Consider the following 15,282-nt stretch of genomic DNA (forward strand, 5'->3'; position numbering starts at 1 on the left):
CTCTTGTTGGCACTGTCAGACAAAAATAGGTAAATAGGTAGATTTAGAGGGTCAACACTTTTGTAAGGTCAAGAAAAGGGAACATTTTGAGATTCATGCATTCGCACGGAGAGTGAAACGTGTAAAATTGAAGGAGGATCAAAGAAAATGGGTACACTTTCAAATCTAAACAATAAGAGCTCTCATAAAAATAGATAAGTTTTGAGTTTACTTCTAAGTACAAGTGAATTTGCAGTCAGAATAATATAGGTATGTTTTGAGGTTTAACCCTTTGTTCTGTTAGAGAAATAGGTATTATTTAAGGTTGAACCATTGTGAAGTCACAGAAATATAGGTACATTTTGAGGTTAAACCCCTGGTGCCGTCAGAAAAAGGTGCAAACTTTAGGTTAGACCCATTGTTTGGTGTGAAAAACGTTAAATTAAACCCTTGGTATGGCAATAGGCCCTTCGTTACTGTAAGAGAAATGGTAACTATTTACAGGTTTATCCCTTGGTACAGTCAGAAAAAATGGAATCAATTGGTACGCCCATTGGCATGGGCAAATGTCAAAGTGAGATCTCTGTTACAACGAAAATTGTATTTATTTTGTAAAATTGTAGATAACACTGTTGTATTTTGCTTTGCTAGGGGAAACGGGTATTTTTATGCTAAACATAGATGACTCAGAGAAATGGGTTTACCCATTGGTGCTCTCAAAGAAAATGGTAAATTTAGAGGTTTATCCATTGGTGCGCTCAAAGAAAATGGTAAATTTAGAGGTTTAACCATTGGTGCGCACCTCAGAGAAAGGGGCAGTTTTTTAGGTTTAACCTTAATGACTCAGAGAAAATATCAAATGTTTAGGTGCGGTCAGAAAAGGGTAATGTATAAGGTTAAACCTTTGCTGCAATCAGGAAAAATAACAGCTTTTGAGGTTAAACCTTGGCGCCAGTCCACGCTTCTTAAGACTCTCCTTCGCTTATAATGCACACAGGGAATCTAAGACAAATCCATAGCGAAACTCATCGCTGAAATTTATCCATGTCTGTTATGTATTGGAAAATATTGGAAGGTACCACTTTTTAGAACTTATATTGTTTAAGACCTATACTTATCTCCTAAAATGATGAGTTATTATAACTGTTATAAACAAGCAAAGTTTTCAAAGTTTGAACTACATAGTATAAACCACCATTTTTTATACTGTTATAATTGTAGCTTTGAGAGTGCATTTATCCATGACTCTGTATTTCAAAAAATGGTGGTTATTCATTAACATAGAAGGAAAGTAACCGAGTCGCTGAAGCCGAGGTTTAACCTTAAAAGATATTAATTTTCCTGAGCGAAGCAGATTCAACCTAAAGCACTACCAATTTATGGACCGCACTTTAACATTTTCTCTGGGTGCGCTCAAAGCAATGGAATTATTGGCAGTAAGAAGTCCTTGGAATGGTCTGAGGTGGATTCAATAATCAACTTAAGTAAATCTTATGGTCATACATGATTAACTTCATTCACTCTATTGGTCAGTTATAAATAACAAGTAATCCGATTAGCTACATCGTTCTTAGATCAATTTAAGATCAATATAGTAATAGAATACCACCTTAGAGCAATACTCTTTTAAGATTCAGTCCAACACTAACCGCTAGTCATTATAATCGAAGTACTGAGGACCACAAACGTATGACAGATGCAAAAGACGAGATAAACACGGTTCAGATATAGCATGTTTGTAAAGCATGCAATTTATTTCTTAATATTGAGCTTAATCATTTTGAACGAATCTAAAACAAATATCACAGACTGGAAAATAAATAAACAATAAAAAAAAACTTTAATCAGAGAATGAGCGAAAAACAACTATATAATTATATAATTACCAAGTCACACATTTATTGCCTACGACCAACTCACGACCTCCAGCAACCAGTGGTTGCTCAAAAGCTTTTAAAGATTGCTGTACTTCTTGTCATTGATCGGGACCAATTTAGTGGTTGATGGTTGGATGACAATCGCCAGATGGTCCCAGGTCCAATCGCCAACTAAATTTACGTAGCAATTTTTTGTTTGTGGTGGTCGGAGGTTGTCGTTGGTTGCTGCAAATTTGGGTTGTCGGAGGTTGTGAGTTAGTTGTAAGCTATGTGTGACTGAGTCATTATGTGACAATATGACATAAATATTAAACAAAGTACATATTTCAATATTAGAAATAAAGCTAGAGAACGACTATACTGTAATTTTATTAACATTATTTGAATTTCTTCACAAAGGTTCTAGAAAAATAACAAGTTGGACACATTATTATTTATTGAAATATAATAAGCAATATATTTTCAAGTGGTGAGCAAATAGTTACTTTTTCTGAATTAATGTTCTACATCACTTAGAAGAGACCATTAACAATTCAAAATAATAATTATGTTAATAGTATCCTTATTCCATAAATTATCTCTGTGTGGGCTTATTATGCAATTGTATTTGAATTACAGGGGACATCAACAGGAAAAAATCAGTAAGTATTTTACTGTTTTTACAACAAAATATCAATTGAATTCGCAGATCTAAAATCCCCAAAACGCCTTAAATAACACGTACAAAATGTGAACTAGAAGTTACTTTGACAAACATGTTTTTCATCATACTTTATAAGAGATTTTATTATGATCACAGATCTATATCTTCTTCAATCATGTGTCAGAGGCTAATTAACAAAAAGCATGCACAAACGTATTACACTTATAAAATAACAATACACCCGTGAAGTAAAGTCCAACACTCACTTGAAAGAGGTACATAACTCAAAAGATATTGAGGCCAGAGTTATTGACCTTGCTTAATATGTGCGAAACATGTGTACAAAGTTTCATTATAATATTTTGAACGGTTATAAAATATGTCCAAAGTTCGAGTTTTGAATATTTTTGTCAATGGCAAAACTCGATTTAAATGTATATGACTTGATATATATGTGCAAATTGTCTCTGGCCACATGTGTACCAAATTTTATTTGAATACTAAGAATGTTTTGTTTTTTAATAATTTCTGTCTGACATTAAGTATTTTGCAAGTAAACAACACTGACTGTGCGCAACAATTACAAGACTATAACAATAAATCGACTTAAAACAGACGAGCTAAAAATGACGACTGACATCTAAATTTACAAAGATTCAATGGGCCGAGTGTTCAGAACTTGTTTGAAGTTAACAACGTGAGTTTTATCTTTTAAATGTGAAATATTTGATGACGCGACTAATGACGTCAGTTTTATATTTTAAATGTGAAATATTTGATGATGTGACTAATGACGTCAGTTTTATCTTTTAAATGTGAAATATTTGATGATGTGTTTAAATATTTAAATTTAAACAAGATCAGCTAATACAGTTGTCGCATATATTGTTAGAGCTACAGAAAATTAGAAGTGATCCATTAACACAACAGAGCAGTAATAACACGAAAGTTAACAACGTCAATGACAACATTAACAATGATGTTAACTTTAACAAAGTTCTGATCAATTGGCCAATGGTCTCGTAAAGCTGCACTCTCATAAAAATACCGTTTTACTTTTCTTTTTTTTGTCTTGGAATTCCAATTTTTGCCTAAATATCTGTAAATCAACGATAAAAGATTGCTGACAATAATCAGATCGCAGATTTTCATATTTCCGTTATAAATATAAAAATTTGCAATCTATTTTTTATCAGCAGTCTTATATAACTGGTTTCCATGCATTTTCACAAAAAATGGCTCGTTTCAACACAAAAAAAATATTCAGTTGTCAAAACATTTAATCTGTGAGAGTGCAGCTTTAAACATCCAAATACAATAAAACATTTTACAAAGATTAAAAAATATATTTAAAAAAAGTTGCATCACCTGTATGCAACCCTGAGATCCAAAAATGAAACAAACAAAACCCATATAGGTTACAATGTGACACGTATAGATTTGCCAGATCTATTTCTCGTTTCCAGATTCATTATTTGACAACAGGGATATAAATACAAAACATACTGGTAGAATATAATGAAACAAGAAGTAAATAGGAAAAACGCATTATAGCCGGAATTTTCATTTTGACAAATGCCATTTTACAGCAAAATGTTTAAAGAAGAGACAGTAATTGTTGCTGACACATATTCACACTTGTCTGACCTAGCTTTTGTCAAAGATTACCCAAATTCACACTCTTCCTAAATATTATGCTGAGAAATATTCTGAACAAGTTTCTTGAAGATTGGATAAGCAGAGTTGAATTAATGAAATTAATTCCAGCAGTAACACATTTTTTTCGTCTTTTCATGAAGATTGGAAAAAGAGTGTCAACTTTCCGAACTCAAATTTTATCTTCATTTGACCTAGTTACCAGGAGATGACCCAAATTTACACTAGTCTTAGCGACTCTGCTGACAAATATCCTGACCAAGCTCTATACAGATTGGATACAAACTGTAAAAATATTGAGGGATGAAGAATTTCATTTTACTATTACTGTTACAAATTAATTTGAACGCTTTGCTCGCAAAATAAAATAAACTATATTTGAACTGATAAGTACAACTTTCACTTTGGAGATCGATTAATTCTTACTACACAGAAATATCGGTTCAAACATGAGATGTACCGCATCACGCAATTTTTGGCCTTCGGACATAATTATTAAAAATTAAATGATCATTAATAAAAAATGCTAAAAGTATTATTTTTTAAACGTCAATTAATTTCTTCCAAACTTTTGCAAATATATGACGAAGGCCAAAATTGTGCGATGCAGCTCAGAAAGTATGATATGATTGTTGATAAATGTACATTTCCAGCGTGGATTCATTAAGCTGTACTCTCACAGATTGAACGTTTTGACAATTATTTTAATTTTTTGTCTTGGAACAAGCCAAATTTTGCGAAACTATTTGTAAACAATATATTATGAAAACCAATGATATAAGACTGCTTACAAAAGATCAGATGATGGTTATCATATTTACGTTCGAAAATTGATGGTTAAAAGTGTTACTAATGCTTTTAAAAATTTCAATTTACTGCATTTTAGCAAACCATTGAGATTTATTCAATTGTGAGTTACCTTATTTGAATGAATTGAAGGCACTGATGCCAAAATCAGCCGATACTGAGAAAAAAAGTGTCAAAACTGACAGTCTGTGAGAGTGTAGCTTTAAGTAGAATTAACAAGTTTAGTCTAACTAAATTCTAACATAGTGCTTTTGTCTTCTTCTTCTAGCTATCAACTCTCTTCTATTCTGAAAAAAACAACTTACAAGGTTAATTTAATATATATTTCACTGAATGAGTACCAAAAGCTATTTTTCACAAATGGCAAAATATTTACCTCACGAGTTCAGTAATATGTTCCAATCTTAAAACATTTTTTTTTTCTTTTTTAATTCTTTCTTATAACTCATGAAAAATAATGAATTTATATTTAATTAAAATATTGCTCAAAATTTAAGCAGATTTTATTTTTAAAAAATAAGCGTCTCTTTGAGGGGTTTTGTGCAAGAATTCAAGCTTGTTCATCAAAAATTCTAATTTCAATGAATAGCAATGATAAAAGTGATGAAAGACCCTTTTTTCAAGATTAATTCAAATAAATATGAAACACAAATACGCTACCTTTTTTTGCTTGATCTTGTAATGTTGCTATTTTGGAATTCAACCCTTTAATAACTTCTTCGTAATGATCACGAATCTGTGAATTCAAATTAACGGTTTTAAATATAAGCGCATAATATGGTATCAAAGCTGCACTCTCACAGATTGAACGTTTTGACAACTTTTTTATTTTTTGTTTTGGAAAGAGCAAATTTTTGCGTAAATATCTGCAAACCAGTGATAAAAGATTGCTGACAAATAATCAGATCGCAGATTTCCATATAGAAAATTAATGTTTTATGGCTTAAACCATTACTAACAGTTTAAGAAAAATGCTGAAAACATTTTTAAACTTGAATATAAAAATCTGCGATCTAATTTTTTGTCAGCAGTCTTAATAACTGGTTTCATGCATTTTCGCAAAATTCGGCTCGTTCCAAGACAAAAAATAAAAAAAGGTGTCAAAACGTTCAATCTGTGAGGGTGCAGCTTTAATGCAGATAAAAAATACATTGAAAATTTCAACAAGCATGTTTAGTGTGCATAGTCCAAGGATGATAATATAGTTTTACACAACAGATGCAAAAAGTAAACATGTAATTTTAAATGCTTTTTTATGTTTAATTCCTTTGAATTAAATCGCATATGACACAAATAAAAAATTATATGCAATCTTTTGGCACTTTTTTAACTTGGGATTTTGTTTCATCAAACAAAAACCTCTTTTATAAAGACTATTTTGTATTAATATGTTTCTTTTGTACATCTATCAAGTGTAAAGCTGTATTGTCCCATTTCAATATCTGTCAGACAGCGTATCTGTATACAAATGTACAGAACAGTAGAGAAAGCAAACCGACATGGTAAATAACAATACAATCTCTTGCACTTAGAATATATACAATTACTTTCTCAGCATTACTGTTTGTTATTACTAAATATTGCCTATAAAAATACTATTGTAAATAATTATACGACAATAAAATGTACAAGTATCATATGTTGACATTTTAAATATCAACATATGATACTTGTACATTTTATTGATTTATCCTCCCATACCTTGTGATATGTTATACAACTCATCTATACTTGCCTTCATATTTTCGAGCTCAAGTTCTTTAACTTTATGTGCTAGCTGATTTATTGTCAATTCTTTGGTCTGAAAGGTAAACATAATACTTTGTAATGGTAATATTCTGAAATATCGTATTCTTTTCCATTGTCATCTTTTGAATGGAGTCTGTTATCAATTTTGAATAGAGTCTAGCAAATATATAATTAAATTTTTTAACTACATTGATATATAAAGTCTGATTTCAAAGCACCCATTATGTTGCAATGTTTCGTAACACTTTTGTTTTCTGGCTACTGAAATAAATTGGATATTATTTTAAATTTCCCTGTTAAAAAAAAACATAGTACAACTTTTTTTATATTCTTTCTCAACTAAAGAAACCTTTTGAGTGATACTAGACTGATTTGCTTAAATCAGGCATGATCAGACAACAATGCACATATATGTAGAAAATTGTAGATTGGATACCAGGGAGCTATTCCATTTAAACATAAAACCCCAGGGAGAGGGATCTTTTAGATTATGCCACCCCCCTACAGAAGCAAATTTACCCTTATGGGGTCCAAATTAGCAATAAAAGACACCCACCTATATACTGTTTAAATAATTGCCTTTCCCCCGTGGGTTATACATTTAACTGGAATACCCCAAAGCAAGAGCTGTCATAGGACAGCAGGCTTGACTATACGGGACTTAGAAATGAATGCAATAATGACGTTATATTTGTCTGTCAAAAACAATAAAAAAAGTTTAAACAAAAGTCAATCAAGGGCAATAATTTGTTTTTAAGGTTAATTTGGATTTATGTAACTTAACTTAAGAGTGATGGTCATTATTCATTAACAAGGGTGTGAAGTATGAAGTCCATTGAATGAATGGTATTTGAGATCTGAGTTAAAACCCCAAGTTGCCCTAAAATCTTTACCAAACTTTCTAAGTTAATTTATATTTAGGTCATGGAGTTATTTAACCTAATTGTATGTTGGCCATCAAATGTTGTATGAAACATAAAATTGAAAATCCAAAGACGCGCTAAAATTTTATCCAGACACAATGTGTTGAAGTTCCTAAGTTAATCAGGGGACATAATTTGTATAAAGAGTGATGTGGAGTTATTTAACCTAATCATATGAAATTTAAATGAATCAAATGAGAGTATTGGAGTTATAAATGAAAATGCCAACTTGCCCTTAACCTTAAACAGGACACCGGGGTAAGTACAGTACTGTTTCTTGTAATTGTTTCTAAATTGTTCACTAGCAGTTCACTCCTAGTGCACAAGGGTGTAAAGTTTGGTCTTAACAGTACTGTAGTATAGCTCTCCTCATACTTTGAATAGTCAAGCTAAAATGTAAAAAACAGCATCCCTACCTCTAAAGTTTGAGACAAAGCTTTGATATCCTGACTAGATAAAGAACTTGAGCTTTTGTCTGTCCCTCCATTCTGTTGCTGAAAAACTCCAGTAGAATTCCTCTTTGAACTGGAGGAACTGGATGTGCTTGATTTTTTCCATGATCCCTGAGATACACTTGATTGGCTTGATGATTGATATGAGTTGCATTGTGTAGGAGTAAAACCGGTTTCAGATGAGGAAGGTGGTTGCCATTGGAAACCATTAGGTCCAACATTCTTGCTGTCATTTTGGTTGGCATATGGATTGATTATGCCAGGAGACTGAATTACAAAGCCTGCTGGAATAGGTATCACCTCATCCTCCAATTCCTGAAAGAAGACAAACAGCTCAGATGCACATAAACAAGTTTTACCTTATTTAAAACAGCTGATGTTTTTTGCTAGTATGATGACAGTAAGATAATAATTGTTGCAGGTGAACTACCCGGTACTCTAAATAGTATGGAATTATTCTTAGCACTACATGTTAATAAGTATGAAACATTGCTGTATGTTGAACTGTAAGTTGGTAACTCTTAACCATTCAATGCAATGGAAACCACATGGAGAAGTTTATCGATAAACAAAATTTTAATGTAAACAAATACATCGGTCTTGTCTGATGGCACAAGGATCAAAACTTAAACTTGAATCTTACAATCAACATGGTACATAGTAGACACTAAGTTTGAAATTTACATTAATATACTTGGTACATTATGTTTGTTGTCTTGTAGCACTTTGTCTGTTGTTTGATGTTTGTTTTGCCTTCACCCTTTGGCCTTTTAACAGGGTATAGTTTATGCTGCTGGTGCCATATTCAATAACAAACTCAACAGATCTAACTTAAGTTCAAAATTTGAATCTGAGTGTTTTGATTGGACTGTAAAAATAACTGACCAATAGACTGAATGGAGCCACTGGGCTTGTCCATGTACTTGCCATTGGTATATTGGTATAGATTAAAAGTGAAATCTTATTTGCTTACAGCTTCAAGCCAAGGAGGAAGATCGCTCTCAGTTTTTGCCCAAGGTAAACCTAAGTGTAGCGAATTACTGGCTTTTGGCATCGATGAGAATGGCAATGATCCATCAGGAGAGTTTGGCTTCCCAGAATCCCCACTGAGCAAAGAGGAAGTGATGTCACTTCCTGTCTGCTGGTATACTGGTGACAAATCACTGAATGCACTGTCTTCTTGACCAGCAGAGAAGTTAACTGCAAAATAAGCAAATAATAAACAAAATGTCATAATATAAACAATAACACATAAATCTGTTTTCAAATAGGAGACATTATAAAGGTGTCAATATGTGTATGAATTTGGCATGAGAGAAAATCTATCTATTAGGCATAATAAACTACAACAACAAACTAGAAGAAAGAGTACTTTAAGAGTGAATATTGTTAATTAAGTGTTGAATCATTGCTGAATTGGCGAAGTTAAGTTGATGGAACTGTATTCTAAGGTAACAGTTTTGGGGACAATAATATTAAATAGTTTTAAAAACTATTGAACAAGTATTGTCCCCAACAACAGGTTTGGTATTCATTAAACATCTTGGAGTAATTGCAAAACTTATTTTAAAGGACTTTTTTATAAATAATTGTCATATTGAAAGAAGTGTCAATGAGAATTTTGACATATTATTTTGTAATTTAATTAATGGCAATGGAAGTGAAGTATTTAAGAAAATATTAAGTGATTTTTTCATATGATCAGTAAGGTACCGATACTTAAATTTTAGGAACATGATGTTCCGTGCATATTTTTTGAATACCAAACAAACAATAATATTTATGAAAAAAAAACTGAAAGGATCTTTTTAAGTGTTCATAATTAAAAATATACGATAAATTTCAAAAGCTACACTGTATTTTGTCAGCATATCCATCATTCTGATTATTGCAAAAGCTTCTTCAATGGCAACAAATGTTCCACTTAAAGGGACTTGCTTATGTTTTTGCATCATTTCTTTCCATGAAAATGCATCTGGAAACATTTATATTATACTTATTTGACTCATTGATACCCAAATTGCAGAAAAAATACACTTTAAATACAAAAAAAAATGTTCTGGTTTTACTGGGTTTGCCAACCCACACTGGTACAGTCAAGAAAAATAAGAAAATTGACAACAAAACCTCACGCCCACAAGGTCTCATACACAATCATAAGGATAATTTTACATTTATGCCTTTTGTTGAATTGAGTTACTTACACTATTCGAAACCATGCCATTCAAAGACAATATTTGAGCATATATCAAAATTAAATTTTGTTGAAAGGTTCCATATAATTATGTAAGTAACTTAGTTTTAACACGTCTTATGATTTGCCACACTTTATTTCATCATACAAAAAATAGCATTTTACAAAAACATGAGCAAGTCCCTTTAACCATTCAACCCCGGTTAAGCATTGTACATCAAAAGGCATAAGTATTTATGTATATACAGTAAAATAATATGCATGCAATAACTGTGATTGGCTGTCAGTATAGGAACAGAAAAACAAACTTCAACTTGAAAACAGCAGACGAAACCCATAAGCAAGCAATTCAACAGCATATAACAATCAACGAAGTAACAACTATTTTAGCATTCATGTAGCCAGTAAATGGTCTTAAAACACATGCTATAATGTTAAAATGTTAACAATATTGGGGTTTTTTTATTTTGAGTTTGAGGCCAAATTGTCAACAGTCAGACGTGTACCTGGCAATAAACTTTCTACATATGAAATTTATTTTATAACTAAAATACTGAGATATGATACAAATAAATGAAATAATGTTTTGAAGACACATTGACATGGCTATTATTGATTTGTTTTAAAACCCTTTCCCCTATATTAAGCTGTAACAACCAATTTCATTGGTTACAAAATTACCAATTGTTTTTGAATCTGTATTTGGTGCTGAATATTCAAATACAAACATTGTAATGTCAGTTATAATTCTGCATACAAAGAATGTACACTGCCTATCTTACTCAAATAATAAATTATAACAAATAACAAATAAAGAATAACAAATAAAAAATGTATTTTTAATAATTATATCAGGCCATGCAAAATGGATTATATGTGTAGATAGGTTTTCATCCTTCAGAAAGAAAAAAAAAAAACATCTGGCAAAATATAAATTTAGCTAAATAATATTATTATCTAGAACTTATTAATTAAAATAACAATGATCTGAGTCTAGAAATATATCATATACAAGGAGAAATTCTATTTTCCAGATGCATGGACCAGGACCGCATATTGATAAAGATCATAAGGCTTAAGATTGTAAATTTCTAGGCGTTACTCTGTTCTGTGTGTAAAATGTGTTTCAAAAAAAATATCTTAAGGACATTTATTGATAGATTCTGCCCGTAACTATAATGTTGAACTTGAGCACCTTTAAGTAGAAAAGGATTTACAACTAAAATATCTTATTAAAACAGGACCCTGGGCCCCATTTTAATAAGATTTCTTAGTCGTAAACCCTTCTCTGCCGAAAAGTGCTCAGGTACACCAGAAATACATGTAAAGTTCCAGTGAGAAGATGCGTACTTTTTTTGTAAAACTGTTTTCTCAGATTTTAATTATATTAGTAAATGTGATTGACAAAGTTTGTATATATGGTGATATTCAAACCTGAGAAAAAATGTCAAATCCGGCTACTGTAGTCGAAAGCGCTCCTAAGTTATCGAGAATTAACCAAATTGTTATTGAGAAGTTTGTTACTAAATGTCTGATGTCATTGACCCAGAAGCATGCTGAGACACAGAAGTTTAGAAATAAATCTGGGCTCCCATTGGTCTACAAATAATTGCACCCACAAAACATGATCAGACCTCCTATTATTTATAGGATGTTAAAAATACACGCTACTATAAAAAATTGTGTTTTTTTCAATGTATGTTTGATAATAATATTTGCTAGATAATTACATATACCCATGCCCTTAGTTGCCATTAAAGGCGCACAATATAAGTCGATAAAAACATTTTTGTTTTATATTTAATGCATTACTATGTTTAACGATGAAAACAAAAAAAGCATATAATATGTGTATAGATAAAAATATCAGCGTTATTTTGACGCTTTTTAACTTAAGGCAATTTGTGGCCGTGCAGCTATTGATTGGAAAAAAAACATCTATAAAGGCTAATATCTTTTTATCTGACACAAATCATATGTTGGTTTCTGGTTTGATCTTTACAGTTTAACATAATAATGCATTGAAATTAAATATAAATTTTTGCATTAATCTACAATGTATATTGTGCGTCTTTGAAGCTGCACTCCCCCATGACAACATTTTTCATTTTTTATCTTGGAGCCAGTTTTTTTCTTAAATGTCTGGCAACTAGTGATATAAGACTGCTGACAAAACACAGATCGCAGTTTTTCATTTTAACATTCAAAAATTAATGTGCAATGGCTTAAAGCATTACTTATGCTTTATGAAAAATGGTTCAATTCCCGGTCTGGGTGTATGTCAGTTTGATTTTTGGTCACCAAGCCGGACAAGTGGGTTTCATCTGGGTACTCGGATTTCCCCAACCACTCTTGAGTAACATTTTGCCAATGAGAGTGATTTATATAATCTTGTATTAACTTGTTTCACAATACTTGTAAAAATTAATAGGTTTAAACTAACGTAAATTTAAAAAAAAAGCTTTGAAAGGATCCTTTTTTAGCAGTCTTATACCACTTGTTGTCAGACGTTTAAGCCAAAATTGGCTAATTCCAAGATAAAAAATAAACAAAGTTGTCAAAAAGTTACGGTCAATTTGCGAGAGTGTAGCTTTCAGGTAACATTTTAAACAATATCACAATAAACAGTTCCATGTCCATGCAAGCACAAGTTACCTGCTTCTCGATGCTCTTCCTCATTCCTATTTTCTACTTTCTTGGCTAAAATGGGTTATATGGAAAAAATGTTTGTTAAAAATTAGTAGCAAAGAAGAGGTTTTTTCTGTGGTGTCATATTTTAGACATCGTTGGATACCCATGTGTGACCCATTCTGTTACACTTCAGTCATCACCCATGAGAGTATTCAATGATGATTTAAGAAAATTACTATGTTTCCAGAACATTTGAACACTAAAGAATTCAAATAAAAATCTGATAATCTGATTGGATAGAAATATTGATTTTCAACCAATGAGTGGTTGCAATTTCTCTTAGTTCTTATACTTAAACAAAATGATCCAAAAATCCAACTTATTTAGTTCTTGAATATAAAAGAGAAATTAAACTAGCCAATTTGAAATAAAAAATGAAGATATGTTATGTAGCTTCAGTGACTTATATCAGCTTTAATATGACACCACAGAGAATATGAGAAAAAATGTACTGCAAAAAGACAGTGTGATTTTATTGGCATTAATTTTCGAGTTTCAGATCATAAAAATGGGTAAAAAATCGAGCATCCTTTTTTCTTGATATCAATATAAAGTTCACTACAAAAATTGAGGGTATTTTTTAACTTTTTAAGGAAAGTGTTGTGGCCCTTTGATAGGAGAAAAATAGCAATGTTTTTGGCAAATAGAGGAAAAATAGTAGCGGTACATAAAATTTTGAGCTTGTTTCCAAGCCTTTTATTCAAAACAAAGCTCTCAAGTTATTCATGACTGGCACTATATTGCTACATTTGATAAGAGGTCAACGCTCATTGAAAAAAACAAATTAAAATGGATTTTTTCACAAAAATAATTTGTTCTGGAAACTAGAGAAAAAACAGCCAATTATGTAGTCTATTAAAAAAACAACAACTGAAAACCTTTGAAAAGGAAGAATTATCTACAAAGAAACTTCAATTTCCTGCTTTTATTATTATCATTATTATAACCATCGTTATTATCGTTATTATAAGAGCCAATCATTATCAAACCATTTTTTTCAAAGAAATATTAATATGACCATAAAACACTAATAATTTTTATAACATAAAAATAATGATTACTTTTTTTTATTATTTATCATACCTAATCAAACATTTTTTTATTATATCTGATTAATATATTGCTGCTGAATAGTAGAAAGAAAAATTAATAAAAAAAACCTCAATAGACTTTCATTAAAAAATCCTTGAATAAAATGCCAGCAAAACCTCATTATAAGAAGAGAAAGAATATACCTTGCTGAAGTAGTTTCACTGTAATGGAGAATGGTAAGCTAATATAATGTGGGTGTTTTAGAAACAATTAGTGTTCAAGAATACATCGTGAGGTCAGTGCGAGAAGGTACAAAAACCATTTATATTTGAATGCTGTTTGGTACCTACTCTCAATCAACCCATCGAGTCACGAGCCTTCATTCGGAACACCTCGGCCATTTTTCATCAAAAACAACCTTGGATGTATATGGATTGTTTAGAAAAGATGTCAGAAAACATTACATTTAACTACACTGCAAGTAGATCGTGTAGTAATTTCAATTAAGCAGTTAAACATAATGACTTTACCCTGTGGAATCTATTCATGCAATAATACACTTCACTGGCATTAAATTAGAACTTAAGTAATACAAAAAACACATTCAAACATTTTTCATGAATACTTTTATTTAGATTTTTATGAATTACTTCTACTGATGTACAGGCATACATTCGAGGCTGTTTTCAATGGAAAAAGGCCAAAGAGTTCCAAATTATGAGCCTTGTGCCATATCTACGTTTGTACCATGTTGTAAATCAATTTTGCTCATACATCAACTTAGATATTGGAATGGTAGGCGAAGCTTTACAATGCAATAACTAGTGTGCAGATAAATAACAACACTTTCACTTTAACACATGCTGTTGCGGATCCTTGGTAGAGTGGTTACACACTTGAAGGTCAATCCAGAGGTAGCAGGTTCAATTTCGTGCCGCAAAATATTAATCATCTTCCAGGAGGGACATTAAATGATGGTCCCCTGTCCCCCTTTACACTGCTGCACACTAAAGATTTAGGGTATATAGCTCTAACTAGGGTTACATTCTGTCTGCGCGCTTTGCTTGTAAAACCTAAAATGACTTTATGACAATTTTATCAGAGCACTTACCAAATGGGCCTTGCTGGAGTGCAAGCATTAAAATGAATAAGCTTACACACCCCCTCCCCACTTAACACATGCTCATTAATTGTTTCTTTGTTTTTGTCCATACATTAACTCCAATATCGGAATGGTAATAAGTAGGCGGAGCTTAACCAAGCCATTACTTGATTGGTG

The 15,282-nt window shown here is 31.5% G+C and overlaps 1 protein-coding gene across 5 annotated transcripts in view; it reads right to left on the reverse strand.

Moving 5' to 3' along the window:
- Positions 1-1,738: 1,738 nt before the first annotated feature.
- Positions 1,739-15,282, reverse strand: part of LOC128209615 (serine/threonine-protein kinase Nek9-like) — a 32,119-nt gene continuing 18,575 nt past the window's right edge. Inside the window, exons 20-27 of one of the 5 annotated variants that reach the window (XM_052913718.1) lie at positions 14,207-14,224; positions 12,936-12,980; positions 10,962-10,988; positions 9,060-9,286; positions 8,051-8,401; positions 6,698-6,763; positions 5,623-5,698; positions 1,739-5,249 (exon numbers count right to left, since the gene is read on the reverse strand). In XM_052913718.1, the coding sequence (XP_052769678.1) occupies positions 5,245-5,249; positions 5,623-5,698; positions 6,698-6,763; positions 8,051-8,401; positions 9,060-9,286; positions 10,962-10,988; positions 12,936-12,980; positions 14,207-14,224 (815 nt within the window). In that variant the 3' untranslated portion in view covers positions 1,739-5,244. The remainder of the gene's footprint in view (positions 5,250-5,622; positions 5,699-6,697; positions 6,764-8,050; positions 8,402-9,059; positions 9,287-10,961; positions 10,989-12,935; positions 12,981-14,206; positions 14,225-15,282) is intronic. The other 4 variants (XM_052913719.1, XM_052913717.1, XM_052913720.1 and 1 more) reach the window with 4 other exon arrangements.

The sequence above is a fragment of the Mya arenaria genome, chromosome 11, assembly GCF_026914265.1.
Source record: "Mya arenaria isolate MELC-2E11 chromosome 11, ASM2691426v1".
NCBI lineage: Eukaryota > Metazoa > Mollusca > Bivalvia > Myida > Myidae > Mya > Mya arenaria.